The sequence below is a fragment of the Phaethon aethereus genome, assembly GCF_964289735.1.
Source record: "Phaethon aethereus genome assembly, chromosome: 5".
In the NCBI taxonomy this organism is placed as follows: Eukaryota; Metazoa; Chordata; class Aves; order Phaethontiformes; family Phaethontidae; genus Phaethon; species Phaethon aethereus.
In genome coordinates this window covers 41,048,662-41,074,890 of record NC_138579.1, presented here as the reverse complement: position 1 = coordinate 41,074,890, position 26,229 = coordinate 41,048,662, and the positions used below count along the sequence as shown (strand labels likewise).

The window sequence follows — 26,229 nt, the reverse complement described above, 5'->3', positions numbered from 1 at the left end:
AACTGCTGCTTCTTAGGCCAGACCTTTGGTTAAATAGCACAATGACAAGCTGATTTGAAAACGCTTTGATTATAGCATTATGTTTTTACATGTTTCTTATAAATCTCCATCATGATGTCAGCTTCCCTTTAAACTATTAGCGGTTTAAGCCCTAAATCATCTCCTGGTATTATCCTTTCTGGTGAATCCCTAAGTAGTTAATAAGCAATAAGATCTAGAATAAGATGATTGTTCAGATGAAGCCAACAAACAACTCTCCCACCATAGCTGCTATACCTGGCATTCATTGATTATGTTATTGGTAGAAAAGCCAAGATTAGAGAGGCAAGGACACTTTTTTTTTTAAATATTGAATAACACGGGTCTGGAGTAGAGCACATGGTAAGAGGAGAACGGAATTGACTCTGATAGTTGAACGTTTTCTACTTACATAGGCTACCTGTTTTCTCCTTTGCTCCTGCTAGCAATTCATTTATTGAAATGTAGACATATGTATTGTTGACCCATGCATGTTTTGTGCTGGAGTTCAGTGTTCCTATGATCTTAATACAGCAGGTAGATTCTGGGACTTGTCTTCTGGGCGCACTGAAACAAGGACTATTTGTTACCTACAGAAAATTCCCTATGAAATGGGTTACTAAATAGCTGCTCTGGTACTAGAGGTGTATGACAGTACTGATCAAAAAGGGGCAAACATAATGAACGCCTTTCCATTAGCAGAGGTTAAAATACACTGTTAGTATTTGAGATCTCTAGATGTGCCAGAGTGTGGACATAACTGTAACAGTGGAGATTTTATGACCAAACCAGTACAAAAAAAGGAATGTTTTTTTTGGAGTGGAGCAAATGGTGGGACAGGAGGATAGCTTTGAGGAATGACTGCCTGCCAGCAGTTAACTTAAGATTTAGGGTTTGACACAGCCCAGATGAGAAGAGGAACAGGAGGCAAAGGAGAAAAGCAAAGACAGACAATGAGTCGGGCAAGATTCAGTGACAAAAAAAGAAAAGAAAAAAGTACTCCCCCAATTTCCTGTTTCCACTAAAAACATGGATTGTTTCCTTCTGTTTCATACTGGTGACAGATTGTGCAAAATGTATGTGGAGAGCTGGCTGGAACATAACTCACAGCCTGCCAAGGACCAAATGTGTAACAATTTCAAAATGACAGCAACACAGCCATTAAATATCTGATGAGGAAGTCTTTTAAGTCATAGATTTCAAATGCCCTTTTAAAGCAGAGGAAGTATTTTATATTAATTTTACTCATTGAGAAACGTAAACCGAGTGAGAATTTGCTTATCCAAAGAGTTGCAGGCTCTTACAGGCCAGTACTTAGAACAGAGCTCTCTTTTATGAAACACCCAATGCTTGTGATTAAACTGCCTGCAAATTATGTTTTTCTCCTGTAACATAGTTGTGTAACATCTTTGTTTCAGTCTTCAAACTGGAAGGAAAGTAAGGTTCGTCTGGTGGCCTAGTAAAATTTCCCTCTCTTCCCCATTTGTGGCGTTTGATCTACACTGCTGTATTACTGCTTATTTACGCAGCTTGTTCCTAAGATGGCATTCACATCAGGTTATAGCAAAATAATTCCTTTGAATGCAGTAGGAATTGGAGTAGGTTATGTTCTACAAACTCCTGCTGTTTTCATTGGGTTTGGATACCTAATTAAAGATCAATTCAACTTCCCAGTGTTGAGATTCAGGATGAAATCTACCACATGCAAGGATGATGAGCCTATCCAGCAAGAAGAATTAAAGATAAAAAAAGTCAAAGCTGCTGTGAAAGAAAGGCAAGGACACCTGGCAAAGTTTATGAAAGGCACACTCTCACTTGCTATGTGTGAGCTGCATAGTGTTAAGAACGCAATCACCAGTGTACATCTCAGACTGGGGGAACCAGTTCTCATTATGCTTTTGTCAGCTCAGAGAATGAGAAAAATGTGGCGTGAGTACTGGTCTGGATGCTGGAACTCATGAATTCCAATCCTGGTAATGACAAAAGATCACCGTGTGGGCAAGTCACTTAACCCCTCTGCGGTTCTCTTTTTTCAGGAGTGAAATGAGGATAGTATTCCCCACTCAGGAATGTGCAGGAAGATTAATTAATGTTTGAAAAGCCATTCTTGCAGGGGGAAGAGTAATAGAAGAGCTAAGTGTTTATTAATGATCGCCCTTTTAAAGGAACTACTTCTTAGCACAGTGATATGATAGATTAATAAAATGTGCTCTATCTGGAAAATAAGAGATTAGGGTGAATTCAGGAAGATTCAATCTGTTGGAGAAACCATGAAATATTGACTTAGCTTTTATTCTAGAAAGGTCTCACTGAAGCCAGTGGTTCTTTTGCCTGACTAATATCATGATACCCCTTTTCCCCTGCAAAAGTCTAATTTGCTTGGGGAATAGGAAATCTCTGCAGTTCCAACTCATGGCATAGCTTTGGACTTTTTCCATAACAGAACATGGATTTGAAAGATGGAAAATTCTAGACACCAAGAAAAAACAACTGCTAGAAGCTGCAAATCCTTGGTCCTACAAAGGATCTGCTGTGACTATGTAAAGAGAACTCCTTTGCCTCAGCTCTGGTTATAAAGTCCTCCAAATTCCTTTACAGCTAGACATGTCTCAGCCTGCTGCTACCCTTGAAGGCCATCTGAAAGAGTTTTGGCAGTGGGAAGGGCTCAGCTGCAGAATTGCTACTGCCTCAGCTTACATCAAGTATCGATGATACTTGTTTTTTTTCCTGATGAGCTGATACTTCCTTCCTGGAGAAGGGCAAGTCTGAAGACCCATCTGATTTCCTATGCCATCCTAAACTCCGCAGCTAAAATCCCTGCAGGATCCTGTAGGAAACGGAGGCAAGGCCACAGCCTTGGGACTTCCTTCAGGGAATGCAAGTTTTCTTTTGTGCATTGAGGGAGAAAGATGCGTGAGACCTGTATTCAAGGACATGGTGCTTTTGAAAGGTAACAATGGTAGAGCTAGAATTGTGGGTATGTTTTCAGGTAGAGGCGAATGAAATAAAGTCTAGTAGATTTTTTAGAAATATTTTTGTTTTGAAATTTAAAACTCTCTCTAATAGGTAAATGGGACTGCGTTTTAGAGCTTATCTGATTTTACAGCTAGGTCAGCTTTAAGATAGGATCAAGCTGTATAAGAGCAAGATAGAGTTGGATAGTATATATTGTGTAGCTATTAACTCCAAGTGCCGCCTCCTTTTTATGTACAGCACTGATAGTGCTCTGAAAATAATTTAAGTAGACAGAAGTTTTTGAGCAGTAATTCATAGCAAAAAAGTTATATTAGCTTTCATCTTCAAACGCACACAAGTAAGGGGGATAGAGTAGAATACTTAGTATGATACTCAAATAATCTGCTAGAAATGTAAATCTGTCTCTCCATTCTAAGAAATGCTGTGACATTCCTGTATCTTTCTGAAATAATTTAAACAGTGAGCATTTTGTAGCTTTCTCTGGTTTGATGATTACTTCTGTGTTACAGTTTTTACGATATTCAAAAGGTGGAGACAAGGTTGTACAGAACTGTGGATATCTTGTTGTTTGACCATCTGTCAGCATCTGTTCCACTGCTTGTCCTTTGCTCTGTAGGACTGCAGAGAAGGAGGAGTAGTTTCCCTCTCCAGAATGCATTAGAAGAATACATGGCTGGTACTAGAAGAAGGAAGACCGAACTGATGTTTTGTAGAGAGCATGCATCTAACAGCAGTCTAGTTGTTCAAAATGTCTGGCAATACAGTTAGGATTACATATGAAATGAGGGCAGACGTTTGAAGAATGGATGTGCATATGTATCTAGGCATTTTATTTCTCCCTAACTTCTCCCCTGCTCCCTCCTGCAGGAGTTCTTATTTCTAGATCAAGGGAACTCAATGACTGAAAAAATCTGTGACTAAGGACACTACATTTGAAAAAAGCTTTTGTCCTCTTATGATGACAATATGATCATCATCTTGCAGAATGGAGCAAAACTGGGATAAAACAATCTAATATTCAAGATCACTCATTTTATTCATATCATGAGGTTGTCTTACAGGGTTCTAATAAGGCAAAGTATTTTCCTTGAGGGAGTTTGTAAATCAGCTAGAAGAGCTGGAGAATGAAATATGTTATCATGCTAGGCTTTGTTTTACAATTTTCTATCATCTGTTCTAGAATGTGGTCCATCAGTTGGCTTTTTGTGAGTAGTAGCAGAAAAGTATAATAATGGAAGTTTTACTTAGATGTAAATGAATAATTGGGGCTGGTCTTTTTCGATTTTTTTTTTTGTCTGTTTGTTTATTTATGGAGCCTTATGACATTCCCAGACTCAGGTGTCTGAGGAATGGGAAGTAAGTATCTGTACACATTGCAAGATACATTTTCATTATCAGGGCTGAGTGAAGTTTTTAGGAGTGGATAGTGACTTCCCCCTTGGAGATTTTTGCAAGGGGTCTAAAATCAAGACACAGAACTAGAGACTGGTGGGTTCTGTACTCTCTTCTGGCACCACTTCCTTCACCTTCCTAAGCAAGCTATGCCCGACAGACTACTGGGCATGACATTTAGTCCTGTATGAAATCCTTGAAGTTAATGAAGGTAATAAAGTGACTGAAAATGTGGCTGGGAGTAAAAGTTTGCAGGAAGGGCACTAAGCTCCTTTGCCCTTTTTTCCTAATCTTTTAAAATGGAACTAATTGTATTTGGTAGACAAAATAGCTGTATAAAAGAAAATGGACATTTAGAGACTAGTTTGAAGATGACAGCTTTCAGAGACAATAACATGAATTAAAAACTTCATAGAAGCTGAATTTAGTAATGAATCTTATGATGAAGCTTGTGGTGAGCTCCCTGTGAAAATGTAGGCCTTTCATCACACTGAATTGTTCGATCATATTCTTAATATCTGTTGACTCAGTCCTAAAATAAAGAAAAGTTCAGAATGAGAATTCTCTGTTATACATTGTATTGTTTATTGATATGCTGAATATGAAGTTTACCTAGTCAAAGAAGTATCACTCTACATGTTCTTCTAGCAAGAAACTGTGGATGATTTCCATCTCCTTATCTTGACTAGGAATCTATTATTACCTATTTATCTATTACTACCTATTATCTATTACTAGCTATTTATTACCCTTTTAGAGAAAGCCTTTTAAAAAAAAAAAGTAATACTGTTTCCTTTTCTCAGAGATCATTAATGAAGAAAATAACATCCTTTCCTCTCAGTCCAGTTCCCATTGCAGTGCATTGTGCAGCACCAACATTGTCGCTGGCGTTTCATTTAATTTTATGTGCAATGTTGTTAGTAATCTCAGCAGAGAGGGTTAGGGCTGTATGATCTGCGGAGACTGAATGTGCATTTGCCTAGGCCCGTAGGAAGGAGTGCTGGCAGCATGGTGGGAAGAAAGCTTTGTGTGGGAATGACCAGCTGGAGGGCTGCCCTTCTGTCACCTTTCACCAACGTTGGTTGGAAGAGTTTCGGGCAGGCGTGTGGAGTGTGTGGTGCTGCTCTCGGGGGAGAAGGCAGCGTTATTTGAGACGATGCTGCCATTGTTGCAGATCACCTGATGTTTCCATTCTCTCTTCCCCTCCCTCGTATCTCCTTTCCTCCCAGTCTGTGGCAAGCGTTACAAGAACAGGCCTGGACTGAGCTACCACTATGCTCACACCCACCTTGCCAGTGAAGAGGGCGATGAAGCCCGAGAGCAGGAGACCCGCTCTTCCCCTGTCCACAGAAATGAAAACCACAAACGTGAGTAGTATTTTTCCTTTGCCTTTGAGGTCGTTTTCAGGGATGTTGCCTCCACCCTGTCTTTGCCTTGCAGAGGCTGGCATGATTTGCCTGGCTCCGATGTGAATGATTGGGACCTGGATGCTTGGAGCTAATCAGCCACAGCTCACACGGGTGCTGGCTCAGCTAGTCAGGAATTCATTTCAAACCCAGCATTATCTCTGCAGCAAGTCACTTTTTCATTACTGCTCCTGTGGGGAGGAGGTGGCAAGGAGAGGGGGGAAAAGAAGAGATGCCCAACCCGCCCATCATCAAGCAGCTTCCCAGTGGCTGTTAGCAGGGATGTGGAGGAAAAACACATCCTGTTTGAGGGGGCTGTCTTTGTTTTGCCTTTGAAGAAGAGACCTTTATCCATGTCTCAGTTTTTTAGATATGAAATTCACAGCACCTGCTCCCCTTATCCCTGCATCTCCTCCCCCAAAAGGCTTACTCTGAACTTTACCGAAAGCCACTTTTTAGTTACAGTTTTGGAAAATCTGTAAAAAAGTATCAGTGCTGATCTTCAAGGAGAAAAGCTGGAACATGAGAGGAGAGAAGAGTTATGTGCCTAGATTCTCCAGACTGGTACAGGGCTCAAAGAAATCTTAGTGGTCCAGATGTCCCTATTTGACTATCTTTCCTCTGCTTCTTAGGCACAGAACTGGGAGCCAAGGAGACTGTGTTTCATTACTGATTTTTGCAAGCCCTTGTTTCTCAGTTTTCCAGTGTACAATACTATGTGGTGGTTACTTTCACCTTGGGATTTGTGTAGATGTCTTTGTTCACTTTCAAAAAGTCCTTTCCAGATCACCATGTGAACTGTCTTTTTAGTTCAAAGTAATGAACAATGTGGACAAAGCAATAAAATACTTATGGGGAAAAATATCCAGGCAAACACTTCCTAATACATTAAGAAGAACTGGAAGAAATATGGAAGTAGGAAAACATTTTCTTTCTAAGGAGGATAATTGATAATTGTCCCCAGGGAGGTGTGGGAGGGAGTTTCCTTCCTCCAAAGCATCTGCTACTAGCCACTGTCAGAGCTTGAAGGGCCGTTTAGTGTGATCCCATTTGGCAGTCCCTATGTTTCTGTCACTTTTATGCTCTACCTTTTAGTTATTCACATGTTTTGTAGGTTCACAGCAAAAGTAATTTTGACTCCTCCAGCTGTTGATAAACTTGAGCTGTCAATGCACTAAGAGCAGCTGCTTGGGCAGGCTGGAGAATGTCAGTGTTCAGCCAGTAGCTTTTGTTTACTTAGCATTTATATAATTTTTTTTTTCTTTTTTTCCTGTGCCTGCAGTAATCAGTAATAGTTGCGTATCTGAGAGGGATATTGCAAATCTGTATTGAATTAATATTAATAATGGCCTTGCACAAGTGCCCAAACAAAGGCTAGTGTCCCCTACCCTTCAGCCTATCATAGAGGCCAAGGACAGTCTCAGTTCTTCTGCTTCTGGTGCATAGGAAATGATAGATGTTAGCAAGAAGAGGATCTGGAAAAGCCATGGAAAGGTTAGCAGCAGCAGTCTTCACCCATGGAAGGAAAGGTATGCTCTGTACTATGGGAAAGGGTAGAGCAGGAGCTGCTCGGGCTTGTGTTCCCCCAGAGCTCCTGTGTCATGCATGTGGCAGAGGGAAGCTGCTGATGCATAGATCCCCATACAGGTAGAAGTTTAGGGCCAGTGGGGTAAACCACTCTGAGACCCAGATTCCTCAGCGGAAAGAATCTGCTTACCAACCATCCAGGAGCCAGTGAGGTACGGGCAACAGCCGTGCAAATGTGAAGATTGCTCCTGGGGAAAGTCCCAGATGTTGGAAGGTAACTCTCCCAAATGGCTTAGCTGTCACAGTGCCTGTTTATTTGTTTACAGCCTTGAGCTCAGATCTTGCATCTTTGCTCTTTCACTTGGCTATATTTAATTTATGCTGCCATTTATCTTCCATGTGAATGCTAATTGTCCACATTGCTGATGTGCAGTCATTAAATGGTCCCTTTGTATAGGGGGATGGTGGGGAGCCAGGGCATCAGATCCTTCCTCTCCCCTAAGAACTGCTAGGCATGTGTTATGAATTAGATTTGACAGGTCTGCAGTGTCGCAGGGCTCGGGCTTCAAGAATCCTCTCTGCATGGGCTTGGGGGGCAGGGAGGGAGGGAGGGAAGGCAGGGGGGATGTTAATCCAAACAGCTAATCCACAACCTACTGAACAGGAGGACCAGAGATATGGTATAGAGCAGGGTCTGCTTATTTGCTTAGCACTGTGTCAGAGAGATATGAGCAGCCTGATTTAGAAAAGGCAAAGCAAATTCAAACCGGCCATTTGGAATTTGCCGTGCTGTGGGAGGTGAGCACTGGGTCAGCAAAGTTCAGCCAGGCGGCTGCAGTATAAACTTCCTTCCTTTGTACCCGTGTCTCCTCTGCAGCCTCTGCTCCTTGCTGTACCTGTGGTAACAGCAGCCATGCTGATGCAGGAGGGAGCTTTCTGGAGCAGGGCTTCTGCGGGATTCAGCTATTGATGCCCAGGCTGGTGCCTGCTTAAGTGCTGATGGCCTCTTGTCTTTCTGCACGACCAGTCCCCTTTATTTTTACTCTTCTCATACACAAGCCAATTGGGTAGTTCAGTAAATTATCCAGGTACTGGAAAAGAGATGTAGATAGGAGGAACCTACCTGAAACTGAGAACCACCACATAGATGTGTATCAAAGAGTGGGGACTAGCCCAAGCCCGAAGTCTCGCCTCCTCGGCACATCCTGCTGTCCTTGACTGTTGTAGAAGGTTTGTTTATTTACATATCTCTCTCCTCTATCCTTCTTCCTCACCTATAGATTACTCTTTGCCACATGGAAGATAGTTCAACAGTCTTCTCTGGCCTTTGCCTTTCATAAAACATCTTAGCCTGTGCTTTGTTTGAGCTTTAGTTGCTTTGTTTGTATGTCTTATCTAGCCCTTTGACACAGATAAATAGCTTTTCCTCAGCGCCTAGTCTTGCCTCTATCTACACACACATTTATTTTTGACCCGCTCTCTGATTTTTTTTTTTAACCTGAGTATGGAACTGTGAAAAGGAAGTTATAGAAAACCCTTAAAAAAAGTCAAATCCCCCTTCCCCAGCTCCACTGATAGAAAGAAATGATCCCACATCATTCTCAGCCTTCTTTTCTGCTGGCTTTTCCTCCACATGTTGGCACTGAGAGCGTGAGATTTGTGAGCCCAGGGTGCATCCAAGCCTGCTACAAAACACCTGCTGTTTTATTCCATCTCACTCCATGGGTACAGGCCAGCTCTGAGGGCAGCTGGTGCTCACAAATTTTGAGACACTTCTGATACAGGAATTGCATTAGACTTCTATCTATTGAAATGTGTGTGTGAATGAGTGTACTAGTATAAATGCTCTTCCTTAATTCCTGGGAGAATAGGATAGTGTGACTACATGGAGAAAAACTTCCTCTCCGTTAGGGGAGAAGAGTTTTCAGTGGCATTTTGCTGTGTGAAATGTTGGTTACAGGCAGCTGTGCAGTAAACGGCAACTGAACAGATCTTATGCCCACAAGCACTTTGGCCAATGAGAATCTTAAATAAAGCACATTATGCGGGCTGCGGCTGGCCTAGCTGCTGTGTGCAGGTTGGTCCATCCTGCAATACACGTAGTTAACAAGAAGGCAGTCCTGTGCCCTCCTGTCACTCTGCTACCTTGCACATCTGACCTGCAAAACCACCTGTGTACGTCATTTCGTGGCATCAACCTGTCGTGCCCAGTTCCATCACAGATTTTATGATGTGGATAAATCTCTACTGGAGAGACCAGCCAAAGTTGTTTGTGTACTCTAAGCATAATTGGATACCCAGTCTCCAGAGATAAAAAATTAATGTGCTAACCTCAGTGTGCCTCCAAGCTGTCCTCCAGCTCCCCCACACAGTCATCTTTGAAACATTTTTATTTCCATCCAGGCAGGGGGCTGGCCATGAATAAATGACAAGAGTCAGCCCCTCAGTTGGAGACGAGCTGTTTGTTCCTCTCCACAAGCAGCATCAATTTGAAAAGCTACATCAGGCCTACTTTTTCCCTGTCTCACTGCTGATCCTCGCTGGGGCCATGATGGGAGCTACTTCTGAATGCAAGGATGCATCAATGCTCACCTTGCAACAAGATACTCTGCAGCAGGTGACTTTTCAGTGAAAATAGGGACATTACCTTGAGTTGACTTCTCATTAGTTTAATCTGTTTGGTTTTTTTCTTTTCCAGAGCTTGTTTTCATAAGGAAAAAGAGTCAGAATACTAAAAGAAATAGTAGTGATTGCAGAGTTTGGAACTGCATAACAATTTCCACTCAAACCCTGTTTGCAGCTGTAAATTTCTCAGACTTTTGTGCCTGTGTGTTGTGATTCTGAGGAAAAAAATAGATCAGTTGCTTAGAGTTTTATAATAGTAGAAAATCCCAAACTTGTCTCTTATGTACAGGGACCCATAGGGGACTTTTTGTTCTTTAGTTTGGAGTTGGGGGGGGGTGGCTAGTAGTTTGGGGGTTTGTTTTATATACTGCCTGGCTAGGACCCAGCATGTTGTTGTCAATGCGTATCTCTCTTTGAAGAGAAGCACCTAGTGCTTCTCAGTAGTTTGTGGGAAAATGTTTCCAATTTGACTAATTAGTTTTTGAAAACAGTGTGTTGCTTCAGTAACATGTCCGCTCTTGAGGCAAAATGGTATTTATAACTTTTTTCTTTTTTCCTTTCTCGTTATCTCCTTCCCTTTTTTCCCCTCCATGTAGAATTTGAACCAAGTAAAACCCAAACGTTTTAACTGAATTTGAACTTAGGTGCTCTGCCTTCTCACACTCCTCCAGTGAGTGATTTCCAGAGCCTTTTGTAAAGCCTACAACATGTCGCAGTGACCCATTTCATGACACTGGCCATTCTTACCTGAATACTGAGGGATGCTGTCGGATGGGGCTGTAAACTAAGCACTATAATCCCTCCATGAGTTCCCTGAGCTGATGGGAATGATGCATTTCAGTGGCCAGAAGCCAAGTCTCAGGAGAGGCACCCCTCAAAATCAGAAAATCTGTATGTTAACGTCAGACTCTTTTTGTCTGCCTTCCTACTCTGTATCTCCTACCGTTAATTGTCATCAGGCACTGGACAGTTACAATGATTTATTGTGAGCAGTGGGATTTTGGCCCAGGCTTTATGTGTTCCTGCAGAAGACTAAGATCAGTGCGCAGACATTTCTATGAAGTGCTGCTTTGTGGTACAGGAACGCTGACTCCTCAAATCTAAAAGATCTGATCTGTTGATTCTGTATTTTCCTAGCTGTACCTTCCACTGCCCACCTCCCAGCTCATTCTTTAGCTGTTCAACTTAAGGGCCATATCGGTTCCTGTAAAAGACATGATCAAATGCTCTTCCTTTGCCCACATTCAGAGGCTTGCTCCGACTCCTACAGGTGTACATGCATCTTGTAGCACTTCTTGTAGCTTGTAGTGCTCCTTGGCTGTGCCTTTCAATGAGCAGGGGCTGTAGGAATGGCAAACCTGTCAGAGCTGCTAAAAACTATGCAAAGGCAAGAGCTTCTTCTATCCCCACAGCACCAACTAACTCAAACCTGAGAGAAAATCCAGTTACTAGGGAGAACTGGCAAGACTTGGGATGGGTGGTTTGCAGCACCTCTCTCAGTAGCATAGCTTACTTCTCTGGCTGCCAACAAAGGGCATGCCTGTGGGGGAGTGTGGCGTGGGGAGCCTGAGCTAGCTGAGGCCCATCGCACTGTGCAGGCTGATTAGCTCGACTCTGGGAACAGAACAGCAGCCGTTTCCCAGTGCTACACCCAAGTTCAGAGCTTATTTGGTCGAATACTGTGCTATGTGGACACAGATGTGTTGCTTCCTACCTAAGCTGCACATACAGCCTGCTGGAGGGTGTCAGTATCAAGTGCCCCAACACTTCCCAGTTTGGGGTTGGCCAACGTGCTTATCTCTGGTGTTAACGACAGAGTAAACATGCCCAGAGAGACTGGCCATTTCCTCTCATTCAGTTGAATTTACTTTTTTTTTTCCTGGAAAACTGCAGTGAAGAAACTCTGTGCTTAATTCACTGGTGAGGAGGCCACAGAAATGCTGGTGCACATCTCTGCCTGGCTGCATACATATGAGAGAGCAAGAGTCTTGAATGCATTTCAGCTGTGCTTGGCCTGTTCCTCACCACACCAGGCTTTTTTTATATATATATATATGTGTGTGTGTGTGTGTATATATATATATATGTTTTTATTTTATTGTTCCTTTCCAGGGCAGGGTCTAGCCCTGGTCACAGAAGCACCACCACAACCTTCCTCTCTGAGCCCCACCATTGCTCATTACAGCCCAGCAGTGACTGGGGCAGAAGTGCCCAGCCAGGCATCTCCTTCTTCCTTCAACAAAAGCCACAGTCCAAGTGCCGCTTTTCTTTTCCCTTGTTCTTAAAGCCATTTTTAAATTTAATTATCACCTTGTAACTTCTCGCGCGAGCCTGCCTATCCTCCACCGATGCATGCTGAGCCGCAAGCGAAGGGGCCCGCGCTGCGATTCCTTACGCTCGAGAGATGAAGCAATAACAGGTGGCAAGGCCAGGGGCAGCCCGGGCCGGGCACTCCGGTCGCCATGGAGACAGGCCAGGCCTGCCAGGGACGAGCGCCGGTGGTGGCAAGGGGGGGATGGCAAGCGAAGGCGCGTGGGGGCTCTTAGGCTATAGGTTGGCATTATATGTCATCCAGTCCTCCAAGGGTCTTGACGGCCTCAGGCTCTTGGCTGGCGTTTTGCTGCGCAGGCAGCCGACTGTTGGGCTTGCACTTCGACAGCCAGAAAAAGGGAGGCGTTGAGAAGGAAAACCGGGCCTCCGCTTCAGACAAAGAGTCTTGCAGATTTAAAAAAAAAAAAAAAAAAGAAAAAAAAAGCCAATCCACCCCTTTTCCTCCGTCGCAAAGTGCATTGACTTGATTCAGGCCTACACGCGGGTTCCTGTGGTCTCTATTGTGCTCTGCAAATTTTTGTTGCAAACAGAGTAAATGGCCTGATTCAAAGCCTTTCGAATAGAATTGAAAACCTCCAGTGGGCTTTATTGGTTTTGGATCAAGCCCAGAAGAAACAGGTAAGAGCTGGACAAAATGTGCTAGGAAAAATCCCTGTGGGAGCACATGTATGTCTGGCTGTAGCCAATTCACTTAATCGTTTAAATGTAATTGTTTAAATAAACGATGCACAGCCCGCGACCCCGACAGCGAGGTAGGCACTCTACTCCTTATCCTCCACTGCCTTTCCAGTAGTGTGGACATGATAAAAAATAAGGATAAAATGCTACCAAACCTAGATGCACAGCTTAAACTGTGGCGAAGTATTATGCTGTATTACCTACAGGCTGAAGAAATATATGTGGCTGTGATTTAGTACCAAGGAACAGAGAAATCAGTTTTTCTTTTAAGCACCGATTCCAACTCCAAATTTTTAAAGATCGTGATCCAAGTCATCAAAATAAATTTGCTTAGAAACCAGAAAATTTAAAAACTACAAGGTTCTATTGGTTTGGGGGGTTGTCTGTATGTGTGTAAGAGTCACATTTTGGTGGAAAGCTATTTAAAATATCTGTATTCTGAGTTTTCTGATTAAAAAACAGGGACAAGAATTGCTGCTTCTGAAATTGCCTTCATTCAAGATAATCGCTGCAGCCAAGAGAGCTAGAAAACTGAGGATTTTATTGAGTCATGGGGCTCCAGGAGATGATGTAGAAAAGAAAAATCCTAATTTCTTGATGTTATTTCTCTAGAAGCAGCTTTCTTTTATTATTAAACTGAAACCATGAGGAAGATAATTCCCAGGTTTTTTGATTACTTGAGGAGGGGAGAAGGGAAGCTAGAACTCTCTTTAGAGCCCCTGCCTTCAAAATCAAGAAGGCACACGGTTATTTTAAATATATAAACTCAGTCAATTTGTTTAGCTGCTTAGGTTTTGTCTAAAGTTACTGTGTGGTATACTACAGAATTTTTTTAATTTACAATACTTACTTTGCAAGAAGAGTCACGTGAATGATGGTACCATATTTTAAGTAGGTCTTTATTCTGCTTAGCTTGACATAGTTTGAAATTAACTTGATTAGACTAAGAAGAAAAACTATATTTCAGAATAAGCGCATACCAAAGTTACTTGGGAATATTGACTTCATTCTCAGTCTGCATCCTGTCTTCACATGAATCGGCTTTCAGGTACAGAGAAACTATCGTTTGAATTGTGCAGATGTTTCTGTATCTCTCCTTAACCCATTTTTAAAAGTATTTTAAAAAATTGTATACTCCGTTTATTTTGGGGCAGATATAGATGAAGTCAGGGCCTTCAGCAAAACTAGAAAGCGACACCGGGTTGAAATGGCAAGAGGCACTGATTTAAATACACCCCCTGTGAGCACATCTTAGCTCAGACAGTACTCCTCAAAGCTCCTCAGACCTTTTCATCTGTTGTTGCAGTTTGTAATGTAAAAGAAAATCAGAGGAGTTCTGAGTAAGTTAGGAAAAGACCATGATTGGTTTTCAAGGCTTTGCTGTGGAACAGTTTCTGATTCTGTGTGAACATTTTTTAGACAAAATCCTTGGCTGTAGTCACCTGATCCAAATGGTTGAGCTAGCAGTGAGTTACTTCTCACTAGCTGAGCTATCATCTGGCTTAAGCTAGAACCTTCTATCCTGTGCAAAAAGTGGATACCTAGATAATTACTACGTCTCAGATGAAAAGCAGCTACAAGTTAGTCCCTAGTAATTTAATTGCCTCCACTTGTGAATCCATTCACATAGTTACTTTTGTAAGTAATTTTATTGATTAAGGGGTGGGATTAGGGTTGGGCTTTTGGTGCAGGATACGCTTCCAATGAATATTGCATGTTCTATCTTGCTATCTTTGCTTTGTTTCTTAATTCCCATTTAATTTGTGAACTACAGTAAAATAATTAAAAACTCCAAGGACGTACACAAAAAAAAAAAGAAAATCCTTTGAAAGTAGAACTCTGCTTACTATCATCTGGAAATCTTTTTATTCTCATACCTTCTGTGATTTAGCCTGGGGCTTAATTCACTGTACAGTGCTGATCAAAAAAATAAACTTGAGTCAGGATTGATTCTAGTCTTTACACCTGTTAGAACAAAAAAGCGTTGAAGAGAATAACATTGCCTGGCTTATTTGGCTCTAGAAATACGTCATTTAAGACATCACTGATGTAACTTCAGGAACTTCTCATCTGTGTATGACTTTTCAGGCCTGACATCTCTATCACACTCAGCTGAGTCAGGTCCATATTTATGACTGATGAGCAATAGATGAGCACATAGACATTCATTAAAAATAAAATTAAATTGGAAGAAAAAAAAAAAGAAAAAGGAGATGATCAAAACCTATGCTTATTCCTTTACCAGTAGTCTAGAAGAATCCTTTCAGCTTCATTGCAGTCCGTGAATACCTTCCACCTGGCCCACACACGCAGATGAATTGATCGGTATATGTATTTTCAGAAGGTCTTCTGTCCCATTTCCAATTTGACAGTCAATGGATCTCAGAGTCTTAAGCTGCACTGGAAAAATTTAAGTCAGTATATGCAGAGTATTAAATCAATTATACCATTCTGAGCTGTGGTAGAAGTGGAGCTCTCTCCTAAGTCTGCTGGCTGGCACCTCAAATGCTTGTTTTTATTTGTGGCCTCACCACAGAACTGTTGTGTGTTCATGAGTAAGTCAGTTCATCACTCTACCTCCAAGTCCTTCAGCTGTAAGTTGCGATGCTGCCTCCTCACCACGAGACTTAATTAGGGCCCAGCAACATGTTGGTTAGAGTCAATGGCAAAAGAGGCTTTTGACCTCACTGAGGGTTAATATTTAGATCTTGGTATCTGTAAGACACTTCAAGAGACTTGGATGAAAGATGAAGTCATGTAGTAGGGACCAAAAAAAAAAAAATCACTGAACATTGAGCTTGCTGAGTTTGCATTGCACATGGCCTCTCTGTAGACACAGCACAATATAAAGAAGTAATTACTTAACGTTTTCAGAATGGGGCTGTAATGGGAAAAAAAAATGCTAGGGAGATCTGCTTTTTATACACAAAATATGTGCAAGTAGAAACTTTATGATCATTTTGTTACAGCTCTTAAAATGAGCTGGTGCACTAGGCTTCCACCTGGTTCCTGTTCTTTTTTTTGCTTATCTTGCATGCACATATTAAATGCCTCTCTGTGAACAGGCAAAATGCTCACCTAACACTGGGAGCTTCTCTCTGGTTTGGGGAGAACTGGAGATCTGCTAACCAGAACCATTTCAGAGCAAAGACCATTGTTTAGTAAATACTGTCAGGGACTCGGCGACCATGCAGGAAGATACTGATGTATTTGCAGCCTTATGGGTTTTCATTTTTAACTTCATTTCATCTTACCTGCAATCTTTCAGTTACCAATCTCCAAAAAGCTCAGCTAATCAACAGCTGGAAGTAAATGAATAACTAGATGCACCCAAACCAGAAAGGCAGATTGAACTCAGAGGAAATTTTAATTTTAAGTGTATGTGTTGGACTGCTACCAGAAGCCCTTTAGAATGTCATTGTTCTTTGGGGGAAATTTGGATGTGGACAAAAAGACCATTAATAAAGGCTGTCAAAACATCTGTTAAAAATCTACAAGTTACAAAATATGCATTAAAAAGATAATTAGATATAGATGGTACAGTTTAAAGGTCTTCATTTTCTACTTTGTAGAAATCTTCATAGGGTAGAATTAGGCCAGGTATGCCAGTGGAGTGTTTAAGTTAAAAAAGGAGAAACAAAGACCAAGACCAACCATTCCCTCCACTCCCCTCTCCCTTCCCCAGTTCCTAGTTAGAGTGTACAGGAACAAGAAGTTTTCCCTCTCTGGAGAGCAGAGGAGAAAAATGGCAGTTGTGAGTGAGAAAAAAAGCACATTGCTGTTCTGCTCAACTAACAGGAATGCAGAAGACCTCTGCCCTTCTCTCCTTTCTAGGGGAGCTGCCTCCTTCTCTGCTTAAGACCCAGAGTGTGTCTGCTCCTTTCCAATTCTTCCTAGCTGGAAAATAAGAATGTAATTTCCCTCCTTTTTTCTTGGCTGAAAGAGTTTTTAACTCTGCCGGCTGGGACGTCTGCCTGGGGCTGCCTCTTTGCACCTGTGTGGGTACTCAGGTACTGCTGGACCTGCTGCCCTCCCTGCTCCTCCCAGGGGACATGTGCTCTGCTGCAGGTAGTTAACCCTTGGGTGAACCACCCCCAAGCGGCTTTGCCTGTGAATATTCACGGGTGTTTGGACCAACTTTTTGACTAGGGACAGCCTGCCACTTTGAGATGTAATCCTCAAAAAAGCTACTTGAAATAAAAACAGTTAGGGTATCTATCCCCCCATCTCCTTGCTGCTGTTTTTTTGAGTTTTGGGCAATGTATTTTCCCTTTCTGAATTTGTATTTCGTAGGTTTACAATTATGACAACTGTCTGAAAAACCAGGCTTGGCTCACTGACAGCGTAGGTCTAATTCTGCATTAGGGATTGTTTCTATGCCTGTGCATGGTAAAAAGTCCCTGAACTGTACAGGGACCTCTGGCAGCAGGTCCTTGTGAGGGACCAGCATGACTGGCATTAGAAAGGAAACGGTGAGGTGCATTTCAGGCAAAATAGATACAACAGAGGGTGTACCTAAAATGGAGGTGACTTTTATATAGTTCCCTTTTTGTTTTAATTCACAATATTTTGAGAAGACTGTGACCTGCAAACTTACTAGGCTAGCTTCATATCAAGGAGAAGGGGGAAATGTCCAAACTTGAATGCTCTTTAAGTAAATCTGATTTCTAACCTGACTGCAGCCCAGAAAGGACCAGACGGGGTCATCATTCCCAATAACTACTGTGACTTCTGCCTCGGAGGCTCCAATATGAACAAAAAAAGTGGCCGGCCTGAGGAACTTGTATCGTGCTCAGACTGTGGGCGCTCTGGTAGGTGACTTCTTCTTGCAATTTTCTTGTACAAAGGCATTTGTGTGATTTGTTTTTTGCTCCTTCTGAAGACTTTGCAGAAAGGCAGCGCATTTGGGAGGGGATGGAAGACAAGGTCTTATCTCTCATCTGTGTTTGTGGGAAAGGATGACCATGAAATTTTCTGTCATAAACCCCATTGTTGGATTCACATTTTTAACCTAATGGGGTCCTATGAAATAATAAAGTTCTAATGTATTTATTGGCTTCTGTGAATGTTGGTACATGTGCTAGTTGTTCTTCAAATGGAAAGAGAAAATCCTATGACAACGTTAAAGAATGGGCTCTGTCTTCAAATGCTGTAATTACAACTATAAATTACTTACAAGATTTATGAAAGTTGCATGACAAGCATTTCCATTGATTACACATTTCATGCATTTCTTCATCCAAAACAGAAAGAGGGAGGAAATTACAGGGTAGGGATGGGGGTAGCTGTCAAGAATTATCCTCTTACAAGATGACTATCATTAATTTTGTTTAAAGAGGTTTTTATTTCTCCGTTTTCTTCCCTTCTCTCGTTTTAAATGTAGGCGATTGTGTCTTTTCCATTCTGAATGGTCTTTATTTCTCAACTGTTGTTTTCTCCCTTCCTTTCTTTCTTTTTTTTTTTTCCTTTCTTTCTCTTTTTTTGGGAGATTTTATCCCAGCTGAGCAGTTATTTATAGCTCGCGTGGGAGGTGGTGGCGGTGGTAGAGGGAAGGGGAAACCTTTAACAACTGCATATTCCAGGTTTGGTCCAAGTTTCCAGTTGTGATATTTCTGGACAGTGGTGATATTAGTGGTGAGAAGACCATCATATGGAAATCTGAAAAACAAAGACACCTTGAAATTCAGTATTGCTGCTGCTGCTTCTGTACTGTAGCCCCTGAAAGATGTCTGTTGCATATGGCTGAAATGCAATGTGGAGTGTTCTTATGCCGAGGGAATGGCCTTTTTATGATCCTGCTGAAATTCATAGTAAGCCTCTTACCACATTCAGTGGGAGCAGGACTAGACTCTCACTGATAAATTGCCTTCTGCAGTTGTTGTGACCTTTGAAGATATTCTGAAGTGATACTGACTGGTCACCAGAGGACCCATGGCAACCCCTTTGGTTTTCTCCAGGGGTGTCCTTAAAAATGCTGTGCAGTCAGGGGCATAGACCTTTTAGTGTATACGTGTTTGCTTCTTAATAACTGAAGGGGGAAGCTCATGTGGTCTGTGGTGCCATCTTGGAAGATCGCTGCCCTTCCCCTTGAGTTCAATATAACTCGTCTCAGCATTATCTCGATATGGCACAGTGAGATGGATCCATATTTTTTTGCTATTTAATTTATGGTGATTATACCAGAATGTAACACAAACACAGTAATTCCCTTGACTCTTTAGTGTGATAGAACAAGTAGATCGGCATGCAACCTAAATTGTGCAAAATCAGTTCCATTAAATGCTATCCTTGTACAATTCTGACCCACCTGGGTCGTTCATAGTCGTCTGCAATGGTGTGACTGATGTGTGATGAAAGTGATTAAGGTACAACCACACACTAATCTGTAAACTAAAACAATGAGACCTCTTTGATGGCTGCCATCTTTCTCTTTCTTGATAATGGAGAACGTTTTCATTATACTGAAAGAGAGGTCATGGAAATTATATTGTTTCTTCCCTTCACAAAGTCAGTAAAATCACATCTCTACAAGGTGGTTCATCTGCCAATTATTTTGTTATATCCATTTTCTCTTTGTGAACAGGATTTAATTCTTCGTGTCTCAAGCAATGCAGTGTACTTGTTATACGGCTGATTCCTGTAGCTGGAGCAGGGACCAAACAGTTGGTTACTTAATACCATGCTACCGTTTCTGAATAATAAAATAGCCGTTCCCTAAAATCTTGCACTTTCATTTTCATTTCCACAAGAGACATCTTTTTCTCTGCCTTTCTTGAAGAGAGAATTTGAAGGCTAAACTATTAATCACATAACATGTTTGATTGAGGGAGAAAATAAACCTCTGTTTCACAGGTTTCAATATTTGATTTCTCTTTTTGTGAGTTGTCTTGTTGTTGTTGTTGTTGTTGCTGCTATTGATGTCCTGTGTGGAGAATTTCCTGTTCCATATTGAAAGTTGGATTGACTTACACACATTTGAACTTTTCAGTGTTCCCAAAGACAGGTCACTTCTCATCTTAGTTGTTTTTGTTGTTGAAATGTATATATTTGTTTGAGGTTTTTTTATTTTTGAAGGAGATGCCGTGAAATTGGAATACAACCATTTGTTTAGGTTACTTTCACTTAGTTTTCAAAATGTATCTCATTTTGTCTACAGAGGAGGCTTTTTAGGATCAGGTGAAGGGCAGAGATAAAAAGTAGTCCTGAGGTTGATGAGCTATCTAGTGGGTTATATTTCTATAGCAGTAAATTTGTGACAGTTGATGCCAGTCTGAAGGACTGTCATTGTGCTTAGAGCTAACGGTGTCTAATTACTTACACGGTCTAAAAATCTTTTAAAATTGATCTAGGTAATCACGAGGAAGTACTTTAATGTCTTTTGGAGAGAGGAAAACATGATTAACCCTTTCGCTGCCATAGCTACGGGCACCCGTGTTGTTTGTAGATTTTTTTTTTCTTTGAAAGAGAAACTGATCTTTTTTTATTTTTCTTACTGTAGTTCTACTGAGCTATGTTGTTGAGGTGCGCGGGCACATACAAACACACACCTATGAGCTCAATAAGCTGAATTGTTTAATAATAATGATGATTTAAGAAATTATGATGATGATGCCTGTTGCTTAACCCATGTGCTGATATATTCATCATACATGTCAGCTCATTTGGGAAGAGAAGGCAGGAGGGACGAAGCAGCGCCAGCACGCACTACGGAGGACTTGTTCGGTTCCACGTCAGAAAGCGACACCTCGACCTTTCATGGCTTTGACGAGGATGATGCAGAAGAGCCTCTCTCAAGCCGAGGAGGTGGCTGTGGTGGCAGCTCTCCCTCTGCAGACAAAAAGGGCGGCTGCTAAAATACCTAAAGACACACAAACTCTGAGCGATTTGCTGTCCTTTTTACTACTAGGATTATTATTACCTTTTTTAATTTTAGGTCCTTGGGTTTTTGGTTGTTTCTTTTTTTTTTGGTGGTTATTTTTTGTTGTTTTTCCTGTGGGGTGTACACTGAAAGCACAAGCATTTAAAGCTCTTGACAACTACTCTGAAGAGACAGAAGGTTTTGATTTTCCTGTTTTTTTTTTTTTTTTCATTTTAATTTGTTTTCCTCCCACCTTCCCCCCCCCCCCCCCCTTTCTCGCTGGAAACGTAAAAGGTGGATTTAATATTTTTTTTAATAGTGAGCAGAGTTGATTTTCATGTCTTTTAATATATCAGCAAACCACAAAAAATACAGATGGGTTGGAGAGCAGAAAGCAAACCCAGATAGGTTTTTTTAATTATTATTATTTATATATTCTATATATTATTAGAAAAACTACTTTTTAAATAAAAATAAAAAAAAAAGCAATGGATGTCTACTTGATAATAGAACTGTTTCTAGAGAACCACTGTGGGCGGACTCTGTCGGAGGACAAGGAAACCCTTGATGTGATGGCTTCTGCGTTTTGAGATTTTGCACTTACTGTAGCATGTGGAGTTTGGCTCTTCTTGTACACCTGCTACGCTTGTCTTTAACAGCCTAAAAATACAAGCAGCACCATTGAAGACCATGTCCTTGGGGAACACGTTTCCATCCCTCCTTTGGACACCTTTACACTCAATAGATCTCTTCTTCCCTGCACCCCTTCATGTCTTCCTCACTCCGTTCTACTTTTTTTTTTCTTTTCCTTCACCTTTCACTTCATGGACAGCAATTTCCAAGCGTAGGGATGGAATATATGAATGGCAAGTCGTAGACATCAAAGACAAAACAGATGGAGGATCAGAATCATGGAAGAAATTATATGGAAAAATACCTCACCTGTACTTTGCTTTCCATTTAAAAATTTTAATTCACAGCATTTTTTCCTGTGTCGCCCAGTTTTTCTCTCTGTAGTGTCTTGTGAGACACTTTGTTTGCTTTTCAATAGCTTCTCTTGAAATAAACCAAAGCAATACTCATTAAAGTTCCAAGGGCAATGGAGAAGAGAGTGACTCCCTTCCCAGCGACTTTCCCAGAAAGGAGGAAACATGCAGCAGGATTTAAAAGGTATGTCCGAGCTGAAATGTCTTTCACTCAATTTGAAATCTCTGTGCCCTGGATTTTCAACAGAACCTTGACTGAGCTTTGTTGTAGGAGTAAGTCCTGCGGATTAAATTGTGTTATGAGTATGCGCCACACTCACAGCCCTGGTGAAGCTAGCGGAAGTTCTGTGGGAGCAGGATCCAGCCTCGTGTACAGTCAGAAGTGATTCAAAAGGAGTCAGTGTGTAGGTTGTGTTTTGCTGACCTAATGCAGGCAAAAATCTCCCTGGAGCAGGGGCAAGATTAGGTTCTAAGGATGTATTTTTTTTTACGGACGTGTATAATGCCAAACGGTGCAATCATGACCTCATTTAAATCAGAGGCAAAATAGACATTTATCTGGGCAGTGTCTAATCCTTAAACTGGAGGTGTGTGTTTTTGATACCAGAGTAAAAATCTCAGCCTTGCAATGAAGACTTTGGATATATATTGTTCTAATGCATGAATGAAGCCTATCCAAATGGATTCTGTTTCTCCTCTTTCTTTTGCTGGGGTAGCACAATATTGTCCATGAGAGATCTTTCAACTTCCCCTTGCCCCCTTATAAAACTTAAAAAAAAGAGAAAGGATCCAATCTCTGATTTTTTTAATTGTTCACTTTAGACGTGGAATAAGCAGTGGACAGATTCTGCTTTTAGCTACATGGGCATAAATCCAGAATACATGCTACTGATGTCTAGATTACATTAATAATCTGCCTTCAGAATGGTGTTACAAAATGTTATGAAATACTTCTGTATGTTTATACGATAGGACAGTGCATGCTAGAGCCATGCACACCTGCCAGGAAAAAGCCTTGTTTAAGCTTTCCCCATATTGATAATCTTTTTCTGTTGCTATTCTGTTCCTGGTGGTGTATTATAATCGATCCAGTGTCAAATCAATGATATTTTGACTTAATGCTGTCAATGAGAAGTGTACTTGAACTGATAAAAACATTCCTTCCTTCCACAACCAGTCCTTTTTTCTCTGAAAGAACACAAGATAAATTTATAATATTTTGCCACTGTTCCATATTTACTAAAAGCTCAAACTTCAGATGGTTTCCAGGGTGAGGCACAGGCATATAGGTGTCTGCTTTTACAAAATCCCTGAAAGAATTAGGATAATTTGCAGATCTGTATCATTGTTTTTATATATGTGTGTGTGTGTGTATGGGTAAATGTATATCAGAAATGTATATACAGAGACACATATACACATACAGGTAATGCAGACATTAAAATAAAGAGCAACAGAAGTCAAGATGGAAGACACTTCCCAACCAAGAATGGGTGGAACCAGCCCTAGTGTGAGGCACTGTGGGCTCACTTGTTCCATACTGACCTTCTTGTAAGCAAAGATAGTCTTGTAATATCAGTAAAGTCCAGTGGATTTTGTCTAAATTTATGCTAATGTAACTGAGAGCAGAATTTGGTCCAGAAGTAGAGTTGTTCCCAGTTTGCAAAGAAATACCACAAACCTGTAATGTTATAGAATTTTTAAAATGAAGTTCAAATTGATTTCTTCTGCTACTCCTGCCCTTCAAGCCCTGCCCTTACATTTACAGTGTTAGTATTATATTCTCTTACTTTAAAAAATTTTTTTTTTCCTTTCTCTTGATACTTTTTAACACGTACATGTGGACAACAGGGAAAACAGAAAGGGAGCAAGTACCTAGAAATATGCCAAATTCACAGTAAACAAACAGCATTTCTTGCATCCATCTTGCATCTACTTCTTGTATCCATGTAGCAGTCATGTCAGACAGATGAGAAGGTTAAGAAAAGAGTTCTAATTTTACCCAGTGTTCCTCAAAATACAATCAGAGTATGCTTTGACAGGGAAAGGCTCACAGGAGTAATGGAGACCTGAATTATCAAGGACTTAAAGATGAGTTCAGTTTTCATTTCTCTCTCTTTTACTGCCTGAGAGCTGTAGGCTTGACACACTTGGAACCAGCCAGCTGCACCCAGCCACTGGTGCAGGGATTGCAGCACAGAGCTCAGCATTTACTAAGCGCTGTACTTACCCGGCTTCTGGCATGCAGTTGCAGCCCGCTCTGAGCTCCGTGCTGCTGTGCTGACAATAGTCCTCGCAGCACCTCATCTAGCTAGCTGCAACCTACCCAGGTACTTCTTTCTGACGAACTCCACTCACTGCATCAACTGCAGAACAGGCATACTCTAAATATAATTTTTTCCAAGTGGAGTCCTTACCATTGTCTTTTGTGAACCATGCCTAACACATTCTGGGTTCTTCTGGAATACAAACAATAATCAGATGCCCATAATTCATTAAGTCTTGATTTAGTTTCACAAATGCAGTTACTGTAACAATGCATACAGTCTTAATCCTTTCGCAACCTAACCACCCATCTTTGTGACAACCGGGTAGCGCAGTACCCTCAGAAAGAAACCACAACAGCTCACAGAGTGCATAAAAATTGCCAGCTGACATTTATTACAGATAGCATAGAAAAATATCCATCACTGTTATTTATACCATTTCTGTGTATATGGACAGTCACTGGTTCAATCTAGTCCTGAGAGAGGAAGGAAGGTAAAATAAATTAATTGTTATGGAGAGCAGAGTAGTCCTTGAATTCCTCAAGATGTCTTATTAGACTGAGATAACCAACATGAGTTTAGTCCAGCAGGTTGAGCAGTGTGGTACTGACCATAGGGAGGCATCAATCACAGGGAAGAAATTAAGATGTAGAGATGGAAGCTAAAAGACTCTTATTTAAGCTAGGTTGTAAAGTCATGTTAACAGTGAATATTGAATGGACTGTTGATACAGAAATGAAATATTCTCCGAGCAGGATGTGCCAGCTGGGAACAGGGAAAGAAGGTTGGTAGCTCATAAGTTAAAGATGAAAGCAAAGAAAAGGGTCTGCTACTTGACACCCTATCAGATGGACGAGGGGAAGATGACAATATTAATGAGGCAGAAAATACATAGGAGGAGATTTTGTATGTGCAATAAGCAAAAAAAAAAAGAAAAAAAAAAAAGAGGAGCCTGACACTGGCATAGCCAGGTCAGAAGGGAGGGAACTGCACAATGTCAATTGTATCTTCAAAGATGCCTAAGTCCCAAATCAAACTAGGAAGGCATAAAGAGAGTTTTCAATGTGAATTCCAGGTTGCACCTAAAAAATACAGTCATCTTTAAAATCAGAAAAGAATGTGATGCTCTGTATTCCCCAGTGATTTCAGCAGTTCAATGAGACCTGCTGTTCTGAGCTTCATAAGAAGATCTTTGAAGGTGCAGTTCTTCAACTAGTCATAAGCCTGGCTCTTCCAGTGCTCCTCCAAAGACGTCCTTTTCATTAGAGGAAGGTTAGCACAAGGCTGTCCAAAGATTCTCCTGAAACATATGCTCCCACAAAAGCCATGTACCAAAATAAGACAGCTCCAATGTGAAATGTGAATAAAGGAATGTTTCATTTCAATTCCTAAATTCAGACTTTTCTGTGTTTAATCATGTGAGCTGTCTCCTCAGGCACCTTTCTACTGCTCCATACTAAAGGATCTTAGAAAAGACACATAGTTTCCTGAGCCGTCCTCTGCAAACTCTGATTCACAGACGGGAGCAGGAGAAATAAGGAAGTGACGTGCTGCTTGAGCAGCTGATTAGTGGGAAGAAAGGCTGCACAGAGTGTGCACTGGTCCTTTGCATGTTCCCTTTTGTGGCTCTTAATCAGTTGACATTTGAGCAGGGACAGACCTCAGCTCTTGCATGAAAACAGTTTAAAATTTTAAGCGTGATGATATATATTGGGAAAATGTTAAGAAGATGCAGGATTCTGGCATAACAGTTGAAAAATAAAAAGAGACCATGAGGCATGTGGCAGAACAGGGATGGAACTGAAATCTGTTTTGCTTCACTTTGCATCTCTTCCCTCCACCCAGGCATCCCCCAGTTTTGTGGGTTGGATATTTATTTCTTGTATATGTAATGGTGTTTGGAATAACATTGTACATATGTGGTAAGGTCATAAATGATGAGCCTAGGCTGCTGAAACAAGGAGAACTTTGCCACTGGCTTCAGAAGCATTAGCACTGGGCTTTCTTGGCCATTGCTTTTATCGAATGAAACCTCACTGTTAATATGCTTGCTAGTATGGTGTAGACAAGCTCTGAGATGGCCATTTGTTTCAGCAGAATGTGTTATTAGAATCCCCTCCCCGCATTGTTTTGCCTTTGAGCTTTTACATTAGTTATTCATTCTG

At 41.2% G+C, this 26,229-nt stretch overlaps 1 protein-coding gene across 2 annotated transcripts in view; it reads left to right on the top strand.

Moving 5' to 3' along the window:
* DPF3 (double PHD fingers 3) overlaps positions 1 to 26,229 on the top strand; it is a gene marked incomplete at both ends in the record, with an annotated part of 161,238 nt that overhangs the window by 113,725 nt on the left and 21,284 nt on the right. Inside the window, 3 exons of one of the 2 annotated variants that reach the window (XM_082000788.1) lie at positions 5,616 to 5,753; positions 17,636 to 17,764; positions 20,610 to 21,648. In XM_082000788.1, coding sequence (XP_081856914.1) covers positions 5,616 to 5,753; positions 17,636 to 17,764; positions 20,610 to 20,806 — 464 coding nt within the window. Of the gene's footprint in view, positions 1 to 5,615; positions 5,754 to 17,635; positions 17,765 to 20,609; positions 21,649 to 26,229 lie in introns of those variants that run through there. The other variant, XM_082000787.1, reaches the window with a different exon arrangement.